Source organism: Manis javanica, chromosome 2, assembly GCF_040802235.1.
Source record: "Manis javanica isolate MJ-LG chromosome 2, MJ_LKY, whole genome shotgun sequence".
Classification (NCBI taxonomy): domain Eukaryota; kingdom Metazoa; phylum Chordata; class Mammalia; order Pholidota; family Manidae; genus Manis; species Manis javanica.
The window spans coordinates 200516119-200530125 of record NC_133157.1 but is presented as its reverse complement, the minus strand read 5'-3'; the positions used below and the strand labels follow the sequence as shown (position 1 = coordinate 200530125).

Here is a 14007-nt window from a genome sequence, read left to right as displayed (position 1 = left end):
CCCTTCAGGTCATACAAAGCATGTGTCCTCCAGAGGTGCTCAAATCTGGCTGTATATCAGAACTACCAGGGAATCTTCCCAGATGGCATCTAGAAATTCAGATTCAGTATATCCTTGGGATTGTTTAGAATTCAATAGTTTGAATAGCCCTCCAAATGATCCTGTTATGTAGCCAATCTAAGAAACCATGTGTCTGATATTTCTCTCAAGGTTAGAATCCTGCTTCCATCACTTACTAGCTGTGGTCCCTTGGGCAAATCGTTTAGCCCCTTTATTTATCATCTCTAAAACTATGACAGGATTAATATCTATGTTGTAAGGATGCTAGAAGGACTAGATGAGTATTCCAAATAAAGCATGTAGTGCCTGGCCCATGGTAGTCCCCGTTAAACATAACGTACTCCTACCGTTTCACTGTTTCCTCCTACTTCTCTTACTTCTCGCCCTCTGCCTCCTTAGCTTTTCAGATATGTCAAAGCCACCATTACAAAATCCTTCTTTTCCAAGCCAGTTATCCTCAGTTTTCTTTTTTTATTTAATTCCTTTCCCCCATGGCAGATTCTCATTTCTCTTCTCACAGACAGATTACATCCCAGGAGAAAGTGTGGTATTTCTGCACCCCAGAATGAGTAGGGATCAGAGCCTCTTATGCAACAGGTGTGATTGGGCTTCAGCTCCGAACTTCAGATGGCAGGCACTACCGGTCACAGCAGGCAGCTGTACATCTTCTCTTAGGCTGAGACAACTTCCCATAGGAGAACCCGACCCGAGATATGCAAGTGTCTGTAAGAAGGGAGAAACCAGAAAGAGAATATCAGAGTTCATTTTCTAAATGTTTCCATCCTGATATGCTTAGTTGGAAGTTAGAACCCAGTCCAAGTTAACTCATTAAGTTCCTGGAGTTTGTTGTAGATTTGCAGTCTTTACTCATCATACTCAATGCCACAGGAGAAAAATAATGAAAATGGTGCCTAAAAGTGGGAAAGGCAGGTCTAAAAGTCCAGCATGAAGTTAGAAAGGGGGTGGGGTGGGGGGAGGCCAAATGTAAAAAACAAAACGAGCACTAGTTAATGATGAGGTTTGGTTTGGACATTGGGAAGGCATAAATAAGTCAGGGAGAAAAAGTCTGGACATTGTACAGGAGGTGCATTTTCCCTAAGTCTTATCATCGTGGGTCACTTTTATTTCCCTTAAGGTCGAGACCTATCCTTATGTTGTAGGGGACGGTTGGGGAAAGAAGTGGATAAATTCATTTATAATCACAATAATTTGTACAATAAAGTGTTCTTCTTCAAGCTCTATAAATATCCAGTCCCACCTCTATGCATGAGAGGTAAACCTATGTCAATATTTTTGTGTAATAAATGAAGAACGTGAGTCTCAGAAAGGCAGTGACTTACCCAGTGCCATGCTCCCATGCTGTGCCAAGCCCAGGAGAAAAACCCAAGTCCCCTAATCCCTGCTCTGGCGCCCTTCACTCCTCCTGTGCCAGTGATTTCTGGAATGTTCCACTCATTCACCCTCTCACTATTCCTCCGTTTTACACACACACATACTCAAAGCTGCCACATTCCTCTAAGCAGCTTTCATCCTCAGCTTACATGTCAGTTGCTGAAAGTTCCTGAGTCCCCCAGGCTGACCTATTTCCTCCTCTCTCTGTGAACCCATAGAATTTTGCTTCTTCCTCAGTTATAACATGAATATCACTGGAATCTATTTTCTCTTTTACAAGACCCCACCATGATGACTTTCTTGAGGGAAGGGATCATGCATATACTTATCTGTGTACCCCTAGCTTCTTACACAGGACACAGCATGTGGGTCCTCCATGAAATGTTTGTTGAATGGTTGATGGATGGAGATGTGGACAAGTGGTTGGATGGAGGATCTTTCAAGACTGTGATTTACAGAAGTGTCTAGGTAGCCAGCTTACTGTCACCAAGGGTTTTCTTGACTGTCTAATATAGACAGAATCCTTCTGATGCTTTTTGTTTTGCTAATCTACCATAATTACTTACCTATATTCTGTTATAGTTTATATTGCTGAAATATTTATTTGATATTGATCCTCACTATACCCAAAAGTGAAAGATCTCCCAGGCATCAGTATGGTAGGAATACCACAGTCAAGATGGCCAAGATTTGAATCCTGGCTCATTGGTTTACTGAGTGTATGAATTCTTGCTACTAACTTAGCCTCTTTATTCCTCAACTCCCTCATGTGTTGAATGGGTACAATAATTATGCCTCCTGTACAAATGGTTTTTGAGGATTAAATGAGATAATGAACATAAAATACTTGGTACTCATCAGCACTTTGGACAGTGCCTGACACAGAGTAAGTGTTCCATGTGTGTGAACTCATCTGTCTTCCTACTGTATATCTATGAACCCAGTGAGCCAGAGAGATGCTGAGCTTCATCTGATTCTGGAAACCAGTTCTAAAAAGCCTGAAGAGGTAATTGAAGCTACTCTGGGACTAAATAGGCTGTAATTCACTGCATCCTAGCCAAGTGCCATTCTCTGAGGCTCAGCTCATCATCCATTCGTGCAGAGCTGCCCCAATGTTTCAGTGAGCACAAGACCAGGCTCTGAGTACCCCAACTGTGCTTGGCCTGCCCCAAGGGATGACTTGAGTTGTAAGGTTCTTGAAGACAGAGACTGTTTAATCCTCATCCTTGTACATCTGAGCCCAACTTGCTCCATAAGAGCCCCTTTCATCAAGTTTTGCTGCGTTGAAATAAAACTTGTCTGAATCGCTTAACATGCTCTTTTGGGAACTTAGTTGAACTCCTGAGCACTAAGCTCCAGAGAGGTTCTGGCCCATAAACCCTACTCCCCTGTAGGCAGTTAGGGAACCTAATGATCCTGCTGCCCCCAGCATGGCACCAAGCCCGCTGTCTCCCCGATCGCTCCCAGATCTTCCCTGGGAGCCAGCGGCCCCCAGAGCCCCAGCAGCATCTGGGAAGCCAAGCCAAGTTCTCTGGGAAGTTAAAGGAACAACCTTCTTTTAAGTTCCAGGCCATCCTGCTTTGTGCTCAGATGCAGAAGGTGCTCCTGGAGTTGTGGGCTCTTTGTTTTTATGTCTGTGCCTGCCAAGAACAGCACCCAAACATAGCAAACACTCACCATACGGAGAATGAATGAATGAGGCGCACATTTTGGTAGCATCAGCCTCAAGGTATGTACTATTTATGTGTTACAGGAAGAAGACTAAGGAGAGCCACTTTTACTATTTTCTAATAAAAAAAGTCTTCAACTATAAGTGATTTTATGACTTCTAAAAGCAAAGGGCAGGAAGGAAGCAACAAGCTCTTTTGGTCATTTCAATACACGCTCTCTCCAGCCCTCTGCCCTTTCAAGAAGTCTCACTTGAGAACTCTCTGTAAGAGGTGAGCAATGATAATGTCACTGAATAAAGATTGATGGGAGCAGATATAAACCCAAAATGATTTTAGTGCCAGAAATATTGTTTGCTCAACAGTAAGTTACATCAAAGGACTTAAACATTTCCCACAGAGGTCAGCAGTTCTGCAAGCGATGTGCTGAGATTCACACCTCTGCCAGAAGCTCTCTGCTCCTGGCATGAAAAAGAAAAAGTCAAATCTGTTAACGTCAATACCCAGAGGAGGCAATTTTGCCTTTTCTGATTATTGTTCAGGTGTGTCGTTTTCCAAAGAGCCAGCCTCTGGAGGCTTGTTAGACCTGTTACAAAATTAAAAAGCTTTGTTTTAAAATTTATAAATCTTTTTTATTGGCTTTATTTTGTTTCATTTTTTTTTAAACACCTGGAACTAAAAATGTAGCCTGCAGATGGCTGTCCCGTGTGAATCTTCGAAGAACTCCAATTTCAGCAAGCATCACTTTTGTACTCATAATTGGCCATATCTTGGAACCAACCACCTGGACTAAACTATATCTTTGGTTTTCTTTGTGAGATTAAAATATTGCCCTTTGTTGCCATAGCACCTGTTAGCTGAGGATTATGATTTCTGGAGTCAAAGCATTTGAGACTGAAACATAAAGATATTAACAGTAACATTGAAGCTAAGCTCTTTTTCTTCCCTACTTCATTAGGTCATCACAACACCTATGACCTGCGTACATTGGCATTTGTGTTATGAGGGGAGTCATTAGCCCGAGTTAGAGTCCAGGCCTCTCCAGGGCCTGCAGCGAACATGCCTCCCAGCCACTCTCATGCCCCATATCCACCTTACCTGCCCTGTGTGTCTTCCTTCAGAATAGCGCCTATCAACTTCCCACATGCAAAGTAATTTACTACGTACACGCATTGTTTATTATCTCGCCCCTCACTAGCATACAAGCTCCGTGAATGCACACTTTTGTCCTGTTCTATGCACTGACATATCCCAACTCAAGAATAGAGCCCAGCACATATTAAGGCTTTGCTATATAGTTGTCGCCGTTACCTGTTTACCTCCTATCCCATACCATGCCATTCAGATGTTTCACTGGTGTAAAAACTGAAGTCAAGAGCCACCTGGTGATTTACTAAAGATGACACACCAGCGACACAGTAAACAAGGTGGCAAAAAACCCAGCTCTCCTTACTGCCCAATTCTCTGCCTAAATCCCATTTTAATCTTACCACACTTTTATTATGCTATAAAATGAATAACTGTTTACGAGTTCATTCCCAGGGCACATTATTGCTTTTATATCACATCCAAGAACTTGAGACAGGCAAAAGATAGGGCCCTTTCGATTGATCTCAGAAACTCAACTTCTCCATCCCACAAGAATTCATGCTCAAGACTCATTTGGAGGACAGGAGCCAGCTCCTAATAGGAGACTGTCTCCAATAAGTCTACCGCCATGTCAGGGCAGGGCTGCTGTAGTGTTTGGTTTTAGGAATCTTGAAGCCAGTTCTCTAAATTAAGGACCCTTTTCTGTTCCTGTCCACCGCTCTTACGGAACCTTGGGTCTGACCTAAAGTCAGCATGCTGACATGTCTTCAGCTCTTGGATCCTGAACAGTTCAGTTTCTTTTAAGGAAACTCCAGATACTGGAGGAAGGAACATAGGAGTGACTCACCCCTCTCTGAATCAGGCATTGAATCCATGGGCCTGCTGTGTAGGTGCAGCTCCTAGATGGTGGCTGAACAGGAAAGTGAGAACTTTAGAAGGAAGGGTGTGTTAAAGGGATTTGTTTGGGCCTTCTGAAAAGAGGACACTAGAACCTGCCAAGAGCATATATTTATGTGAGCATGAGTTGTTTTCTCATCACCAGCAACAGAACATACCTCTTAATCCTCATAATAATATCTCTTCATTCTTTTTACATTGGAATATGTCACTCTCGGCAGAAGATGTGTAAAGTTATTTTTCTACTTCTGGTGATATGCCTAGGCTACCCTGCTGTTTCACCCATTCACAAGGCTGCTGATCAAAAGCGAAGGACTTACCTGTACTTTTGACAAGTCAGGTGACCCATTAAGCCTGTGGCCTTGAACTCACTGGTACTACAATCTTTCAGGGCAATGATAATACAAACTGTGAGTCTGCAAAAAAGTTCTGTATACTTTAAAAAGCACTTTGTTGCACATTTTCAAAGTTTAGAATATTATGAATTATTCTGAGTTAGTTATGGCAGAGATTCTTATCTCCATTGTATGAGTTAGAAATCTGAATTCAGAGAAGCTGATAACATGCCCTAGGTCACACAGCAGGTGGTGACAAAGACAAAATCCAAGGTACCCTAGTTTCTGGGTTCTTTCTGCAGTGACATTCTGCCTCCTGCCCACGTGATATCTCCACCTGGATGTCCTCTAGGCTTCTCAGATACATGTTAAAAAAAAAATTCATTATCTCTCCTCTCAAAAAAATTCACTGCTCATCCTGCTTATTTAATACCTTCCCCTCCCCAAATCACCACCGTGGAGACCTTGGAGGCCCCCTTGAACATCCACCCTTTCTCCTGCCACACTTGTTAGAGTTAACCTGGCATTTTCATTCTTGAAATGTCAGTCACAGCTCTTCTCTCTTACCAGTTGTCACTGGTATTACGCTGATTCAAGCCTTCATCTCTTGCTTGGCCTGCACTGATTAATACTCAGTAGTCTGAGTCATTCAACAAAATCGCCAATGAACCTCTGCTGTGTGCCAGGCACTGTGCCTGGTGCTAGGCACTCTTTTAAGCAAAAACAAACATGGGCCTTGTTTGCATGGTTCTCTGTTCTCTAATTAGTAATTATCAAATAATCACTCTGACAAATGTAAAAGGGCAACTAGGACAATTGCTACAAAGGCAAATACATGATCACCCTGCCAGCAATGCCCGTGCAGAACATATTTCTAAATAATAAATATCATGGTACAATCTCCGCTCTAAGCACATTAGCCTGGTATACATGTCTCTTCATGATCTGGCTCCAAACACTAGGTTAGGTTACAAGCCACTACAACCTGCTTTCTCCCCCACCCCTCACTCAATTAACTCATCCTATGACTAAGCTGTATCTGGTGTTTTTTTCCACATCTTGCCATTCCAGAAACAACTATCTTCCTTCATTCTTCTGCATCTGGGCTTAAGCAAAACTCTCTTCCAGAAATGTTATTCCTCTAGCTATACAGGGAGATAACCTCAGCTTCCTACTCCCTGGATATAATTAATTATTTCTGTTATATTCTAGCAAGTTTCCCACCCCACTCATACAGCAATTTTCCCATTGGAATATAGTTAGTTACTTTCTCTTTCTATCTCCCTCTCCACTATATTGTGAAGCACCTGTGGGCAGAGATTGTTTTAATTAATATAGGTTTGAATTTATGTTTTTGTCATTGCATAAGCCAGACCATAAATACATAATAGGGGAGACAAAAATATTATGTCTGTGTGTTATTTCCTTATACCATGAGTCTATTTTCTCATGAGCACTTCTTCAATCCCAATTTAAGTCCAAGAAGTTTTTACTCCTGTTATTTTTTTTAGTGCAAATAATTTCAGAAGTCTTTATAGCATCATTTCCTATAGTGATATGTCATCTTTTTTCTCTATACATAGTATGTCCCCCACCCCTCCTGTTTTTTAAACATCTGGCACAAGGAAAGGTTTGCACGCTTGCACAATCTCTGGTTAAGTGATTACAAAGTGACCATATCAAAATATAGAAAAGGTGTCCTTTGGAAAGAATGAAAACTATCAGTGGGGTAAACTATCAGGAATGGATGAAGTAACTGTCAGCTCTGTTTCCATTACCTCGTCAAACCCTGGTCTAGATGGTTCTCTGTGCTTAAATCTTGATTATGACAATCAGATCCCAGGTTTTGCAACCAGAAATTGAGACACACATGAGAATATTTGAGAACAATGAGAAAGTGACTTTACAACATGACAAGAATGGTATAAGAAAAATGTAATGATTAATTAAAACAGACCCTTGGGAAAGAGGTAAGTTTCTATTAAAAATGTATCCTTTCTAAGGACCTGTAGATTCCTAGGATCTGGCAATGGAATGAAACATTTCTTAGAGACAGTCAAATGTCATTTCTACAACCTAACAGTCACAGAAACAGTCATAAAATACAGAATCTTGGCCAGATTATTTTGTAGACCACAATAATGAGAAATAGCTTTGTAAAATAACAAATAATGATAATAGCCTAGAAGAATTGCTGTGAAACAAGATATTATTCACCATTTCCATTACTGAAGGACATGACAATGGAATTATGCACAACCAAGTACTCACCTGCACTGGGGTGTATGCCGAGCACCATCTCACCCGGGGGCAGACCTCCCAGCCTGGTCACTCCATCCATGAGCAGCCTCAACCATTTACCCAGAATGCCAGACAGGCCTTAGCGTTTTCAGTGTATGCCGTTACTTTAAAAAGATGAATAAGGACTTGAATGTTGATAATAAGGGTGCCAATCAGATAAACAGTGGAGACTCACTGTTTTGTTTATCCATCACTGGGTAACAAACTACACCCAAAACCTTGTGGCTTAAAACAACAACCATTTTATTTTGTCTTACAATTCTGAGTGTTGGGAATTGGGGCAGGGCTCAACTGGGCAACTTTTAAGACTCACATCGCATTGAATATGGTTCCTATGTGGTCCCCAACTGGTGGCAGAGCTGGTCTAAGGCCGCCTTCCTCGCATTCCTGGTGCTTTGGCAAGAATGGCTAGAAATTTGGCTCTGCTGGGCCCTCCTTTTCTCCATAGATTCTCCAGGCTTCTCCACATGGTTCCTCCTGCAGTGTTGTCAGACTAATCAACAGATCAAGTGGAAACTGCCCATCCACTTACAGGCCAGCCCTAGAACTGGCATAGCACCATCCCACCACCCTCCACTCATCAAAGCAGTCAGGCTAACCTAGATTCAAGAGGAGGGGAAATAGACCCCTATCTCTCACTGGGAGGTGGAGGGGGGGGCGATGTCAAAGAATTTGTAGCTGCCTTTAATCCACCAGAGAGGGTTACAAAATTACCTTCTATATTGATTGAGGATTTGTACTTTAGATTTATAACCTAGACAGAACAGATCTTTTTTTCAGTTATTTGTAAAGTACTTATTGACCACTTGACTGTTATGTGCACAGCACTGTGCTGTCTACTAAGAGAGGTTGAGAAGACCTACAGGGCACAGTCCTCACCTCTAGGAATTTGTATCTAGTTGTGAATGCAAGACAAATACACAGCATGCAATCAGTGTGTGAGAATATAATGAAAGTGGCAAAATGCACATCATAGACCAGTGTGGCCAAGAGAAATGCCTAGAGGGCTCATAGAGGTGAGCTGGCCTGAGGTCAGTAAGAGGTGTGATGAGGACTGTGAGAACTGAGAACTGGAGAGTCTATGCTGGACCCAAAGAGGCAGCTCTGCTAAGCTCCAGCCACTCACTGTCATTGGAGGATATGGGACATGGATGCCACTACTGCTGATTTTTCAGAGTATAAATCTCCCAGTTTTTACATGGTGGTAATTCACTCACATTTGGCCTACACACTACCAGTTTTCAACCCCTAAAATGGACAATAAATGCTTTAAAGATTCATGAGAAGAAGAGATCAAGTAAAACTGGACAGCAGTGCTATTCAGAGTAGAGGTTGCAGACCCATGCCAGGCTGTGAACTGTTCATTACTTTCATGGTGGGACAAGAAAATAACCTGAGAGGAAGCATGTAGGCTCCCGAAGTGATTGAATATCCAAGCCTCTAATTGGTGCTCTCGTCTTGATGGGTATAGACTAACTCTGGTGTTGTAGGATGAGGGCTCTGAGCTGTGTTTGTTATGAATGGTGTGCTAGTCATGCGCAGTAGGACCGCACGTGACCAAGCAGGGGACTACAGCCCCATGGTGAGACCCCAGGGAGAGTCGGGCCTCAAAGAATAGGTAGCATTGGGATAAGCAGGAAGGGACAGGAAGCTTTTCCAGGTATTCAGAATGGCATGCCCCAAAAACCAGTCAGGAGGCGCTGAGAGTACTCAGGGGAAAGTTTATTTCTAAGGGGTGTTACAGAAGGTGAAGATGGTTGGGTAGTGATCATGGAGACACTCAAAACCACCCTTGTATACTGGAATTTATCTTGTGAAGAGTGAGGACCCCTGGGGTGTCTTTGAATGGACATGGGCACCACTTTCTAGAATGCCCTTACTCCATTTTTCTCCCTTCTTTCAAAACCTGCTTCAAATCCCACCCTTTGCAGGTCTGACCTAGGCAACAGAGATCACTTACATGAATTCCAATTAAGCTTTTTTTTTGCATCAACCAATACCTTATACTATTATCTTCCTGTATGTTTTCTTTCATCTCTAATATTTTAAGCCAGTTGGAGGCAAAAACTCCCTTCCCAAACGCTGAGTCTCCCTGAGAATCTAGCATAATCTCTTGCTCACAGTGAGTATTCATTTGGTAGGTACTGATGAACATGACAGTTTTGAGGGGGAGACTCACGTGAAAAGAGTGCTTTGAATAGATTGGAGCAGAATAAAGAGTTAGAGACCAGGTAAGAAACTATTGTAAGAACCTAAGAGATGAAAGCACAGACCAGGGTCTGAAAAGGAATAACTAATGTAGGGTGTGTATACCGTAAAGGAATATTTACATACTTATCTTGGTAATATAATATTTACATACTATCTTATTTACATATTTATGTGCACAACATCATACACTGGTTTCCTGAAGTTTCATGCCACATTCATGCACGGCTGGCATTTTATTTATTGAAAAACATTCAGAGTAAGTTCCAATACGTAGAAGTTTTCCAGATTACTGAAACTAGCTCTATTTTTTTTAAGTGAGGTCAAGTGGCCCCAGACTGCTACAATTCAGTACTTTTTCTGTTTCTTCAACCCTCTACTAAACTACTACTAATTGACACTATCTATAGGTCCTTCTACTTCGATCCTGCTATCTTACTTCACTGAACTTGTTCTGAGTAAGAATGAAAGGATACTTCATGAGTATCCATGGAGTAGGGAGCACTTAGTAACAGCCATTTTCCTCCTATAACAGCTAAATTCCTATAATATAAGATTATATATTAAAGCCTTTATCTAACATTTAGATTTATTTAGGTATTCTACACCAGGGGTCAGCAAACTTTTATTTTGTGAAGAACCACATAAGTATTTTAGGCTTTGTGAGTCATACGACCTGTGTAGCAGTTACTCAACTCTTCCACTGTTACTTGAAAGCAGCCATAGACAATAAATGAATGAGTGTGGCTGTGTTCCAATAAAACTTTATTTATAAAAACAGGTGGTGGGCTGGTTTTGCCTTATAGGTGCTATAGTTTGCCATTACCTGTACTAGATTATCAATATTGTCAGAGCCTAACTTTTGAAATAGAGTTTGACTATAACTTGGTTTATAAAAATAATAGCAAAGATTTTTTCATGTGTAGAGAAGTTATGTTCCTTTAGATTGATCATTCTCCTTCAGATTTTTTTAACGCTTCAAATAAATTCTCCTAACAATGTAGTAACAGCCTGACCCCCTTGTTTAACATCTCATCTGAGGAGTGGTCGTAGCCAACCTCTGCCCCCACCTCCTGCCATTGTTCCACTGCACCTTCTACTCTTCCCTAATTTATTATGTCCACATGCTCTAGGGCAGTGTCTCCTACACTGCTAATTTCATTAAGAAATGGGAGTTTTGTCATCATCAGCTGGCAAGTCATGGGAAAGAATTACAATTTCATGAGTACTATAGCTTTAAGGCAAAGATAAACAACAGCTATTTGTGTTGTATTCATCACTGTTTACTTTCCCTCCACCTCTTGATTTCCAAAATAAATTAAATACTGTATTTCTAACATCCATACCCATGGTAAACAGCATCCTACATGTACGCCTATTAAAAGGCTTCCTGCTTCAGTGCTATGTGGAGGTTCATTGAGGCAAAGCTCTATCTCCTTGAGCCTCTTTAGCTGAACACTGCATTGCAAGATGAAATGCTTGATGGCATGGCCTCTCTAGGTGCCGATGTCTCTACCAAGAGCACACACCCCTACTGTCAGCTCTGACATGCTGCAGAAACCATAACCCCAACACACACACTGCTAGATGTTGAAACAAAAGATCCTGACATGCTGGCATAGAAAGTGAACAAAAATGTGCAATATACTAGGTTGTTGTCTAAAGTGACATTGCAGTCAGGCCGATTTCTGTCTCTCCGTGCAGCCATTCTGTCACAAGGACATGACTGGTTCCACTCACTGTATTTCAGTTTGTGAACAAGGTAATCTGTGTCTTCTTCAGATTCCACTCTGAATAGGCCATGACTGAGATGAATGAATCCCCAGTGACTCTTGCTTGTTCCCCCGAGGATATTATTGTTTGAGGCTACCACCAGATCATCTAAAAATGCTTGGGATTGTCACAAGCACATTTGCATCTAAGTTGAACTTTACTTTCAAATTCCAAGGTTTTAGGTTGTACATGTGTGTACATGTGTGTGTGTGTGTGTGTGTGAGATATTAAAATTTCCCCCTTTGGAGTGTTTTTTTACTCTACTCTTTCTGAACCCTTTAGAACTGGCCTAAACCCCTCTCATCATAAGCCTGATGAGGGCTAAGGAGTAAAACAGGAGGAGCCCTGCAAGTCTAGCTTAAGTTCTAATAACTCCAGTGTGCAAAATAAAAATAATCATACAAGGTCCTCAGTCCAAGAGGCAGAAGATCTAGGTCCACTTCCAGTGAGATTCTAGAATAGGTCTTGCTCAGAGCATCTGTGAAAATTAACAAGACAGTGAATTTCGATGATCTATTGCTGCATAACAAACTGTCCCATATTTTCAAGGCCCAAAATAACAACAGTCATTATTTGACTAGGATTTTGCAGCTTGGGTGAGGCTCAGCAGGGGTCTCTTCTTTCATCCCCATATGCTGTCAGCTGGGGCTGGGAGAGTCACATCCGAGATGGTGGACTTAGACGGCTGGCACGTTAGTTCAGGCAGGCGGCTGCATGCTCAGCTGGAGTGTCAACTGGGAACCCAGTCTCCTCCATATGGACCTCTCCATGGATCTCCTTGACTTACTCATAGCATGGTAGCTGGCTTCTAAGAAGAAAGCAGAAGTTTCCAGTCCTCCTAGAGGTTAGACCCAGAACTGGCCCACTGTTATTTCTGCCATATTCTACTGGACCTAAATTCAAAGGAGTAGGGAAAAAAATTCCACTTCTCAGCATGAGGTAGAGAGAGAGAAAGGCTACAACAAGGAATTTGCAACCATCTCTCACATTGTGTTTGGAAAAATACTTCAGTTTTCCTGGAGATCACTCATGATTTTATCATTTCTAAAATGTAAATTTTATCCAACAAGAGTTAGATTTAAATCCAGCTTCTTACTTCTTTGCAAAAGAATGAGCCCCAGCCTCCCTGCTCTCTTTTGAGATTTACCACGTTCCCCTTCTTTAGTAAAAGGGAGGGATTTGAGATTTGTTGGGCATCTCCTGGATGTAAGACCCATAATATATGCTCTTTCATTTTCCATACTTGGTTGCATCTCAAAAGTGCTTTTTTCATATTTTAACATTTCTGAATTATATATTTTACATTTAGGCAGTCTTGTAATCACTATAGGTCATATGGAAGTCTGGTTTGCATGAATTTGGCTGTGATTGTTCCTATTTCCATTGCTCTACTCAAGTGATATATACTATTAGTCCTTCACCTGTTGAGTTTAATTGCTATTTTAAAATGTCTTTAGAAATATTACACTATAATTTGGCATTGAAATGAAAATTTATCTTGTATGCTGAAAGTCATGGAAATAGAGTAACATTAGTGAGGCAAATATTTGGCATTGGAGAAATGACCTCAATTTTATATATTTTTGCAAAGCAGCAATCATGGGCTTTACACCACCTAAGATAGGAAAATGTCACAAGTAGAAGCAGGTTGTTCTGTGTTTTATCACTGGGGTACATGCAAAAGGATGGCCTCCCATACACAAAGTTTGTTCAGAATAAATGAAAAAAAAAATCTCAAAGCAACAAAGGCTAATATTGTGTCTTGTCCAGGACTATCAGAAAAGCATGGGATCACAGTGTAATTAGCAGTGTTTGGGGTTTTTTTGCCTTTCTTAGAGGTACAATAAAAATTACATCTTGTATTCAGTGAAAAATAGTAGTTCTCACAAAAACATCCGCAAACCACATAGGTGTTCCCTCCTTTTACAGATGAAGAAGCTGTGGCTCCAAGAGGTTAAGTAACTTGACCGATCTCAAATCTAGCACGTGGAAGAACCTATTATTTATTATCCTATACTGATTCCTTAAAATTGCAGGGCAACCAGGTGGGTGACTCTAAAGAGCTATGATTGTTGCACAATGTGACAACCAGTCTACCTCCTGTCTCCAAAGGCTTCAAAAATAGGGATGAAGCACTATCGCTGTCCCCTAATACCAAACTTACTCTCTGCAGAGAGAGCTTGTCATGGGCCTGGGCCACTGTCAGGATTCCCTCACAGTCCTGTTGAGAAGAGTAGCTAATAAAAACACTTATTTGTACAGAAAGCTTTATAAGGGGCCACAGA

General features: G+C 41.4%; 1 protein-coding gene across 4 annotated transcripts in view; it reads left to right on the top strand.

Moving 5' to 3' along the window:
• SAMD12 (sterile alpha motif domain containing 12) overlaps window positions 1-14007 on the top strand; it is a 392988-nt gene that overhangs the window by 363878 nt on the left and 15103 nt on the right. Inside the window, exon 5 of one of the 4 annotated variants that reach the window (XM_073229995.1) lies at window positions 3206-3570. The exons of the other annotated variants lie outside the window; for them this stretch is intronic. Within the exon in view, the coding sequence (XP_073086096.1) occupies window positions 3206-3243 (38 nt within the window). The 3' untranslated portion in view covers window positions 3244-3570. Of the gene's footprint in view, window positions 1-3205; window positions 3571-14007 lie in introns of those variants that run through there. 4 annotated transcript variants of the gene reach the window in all.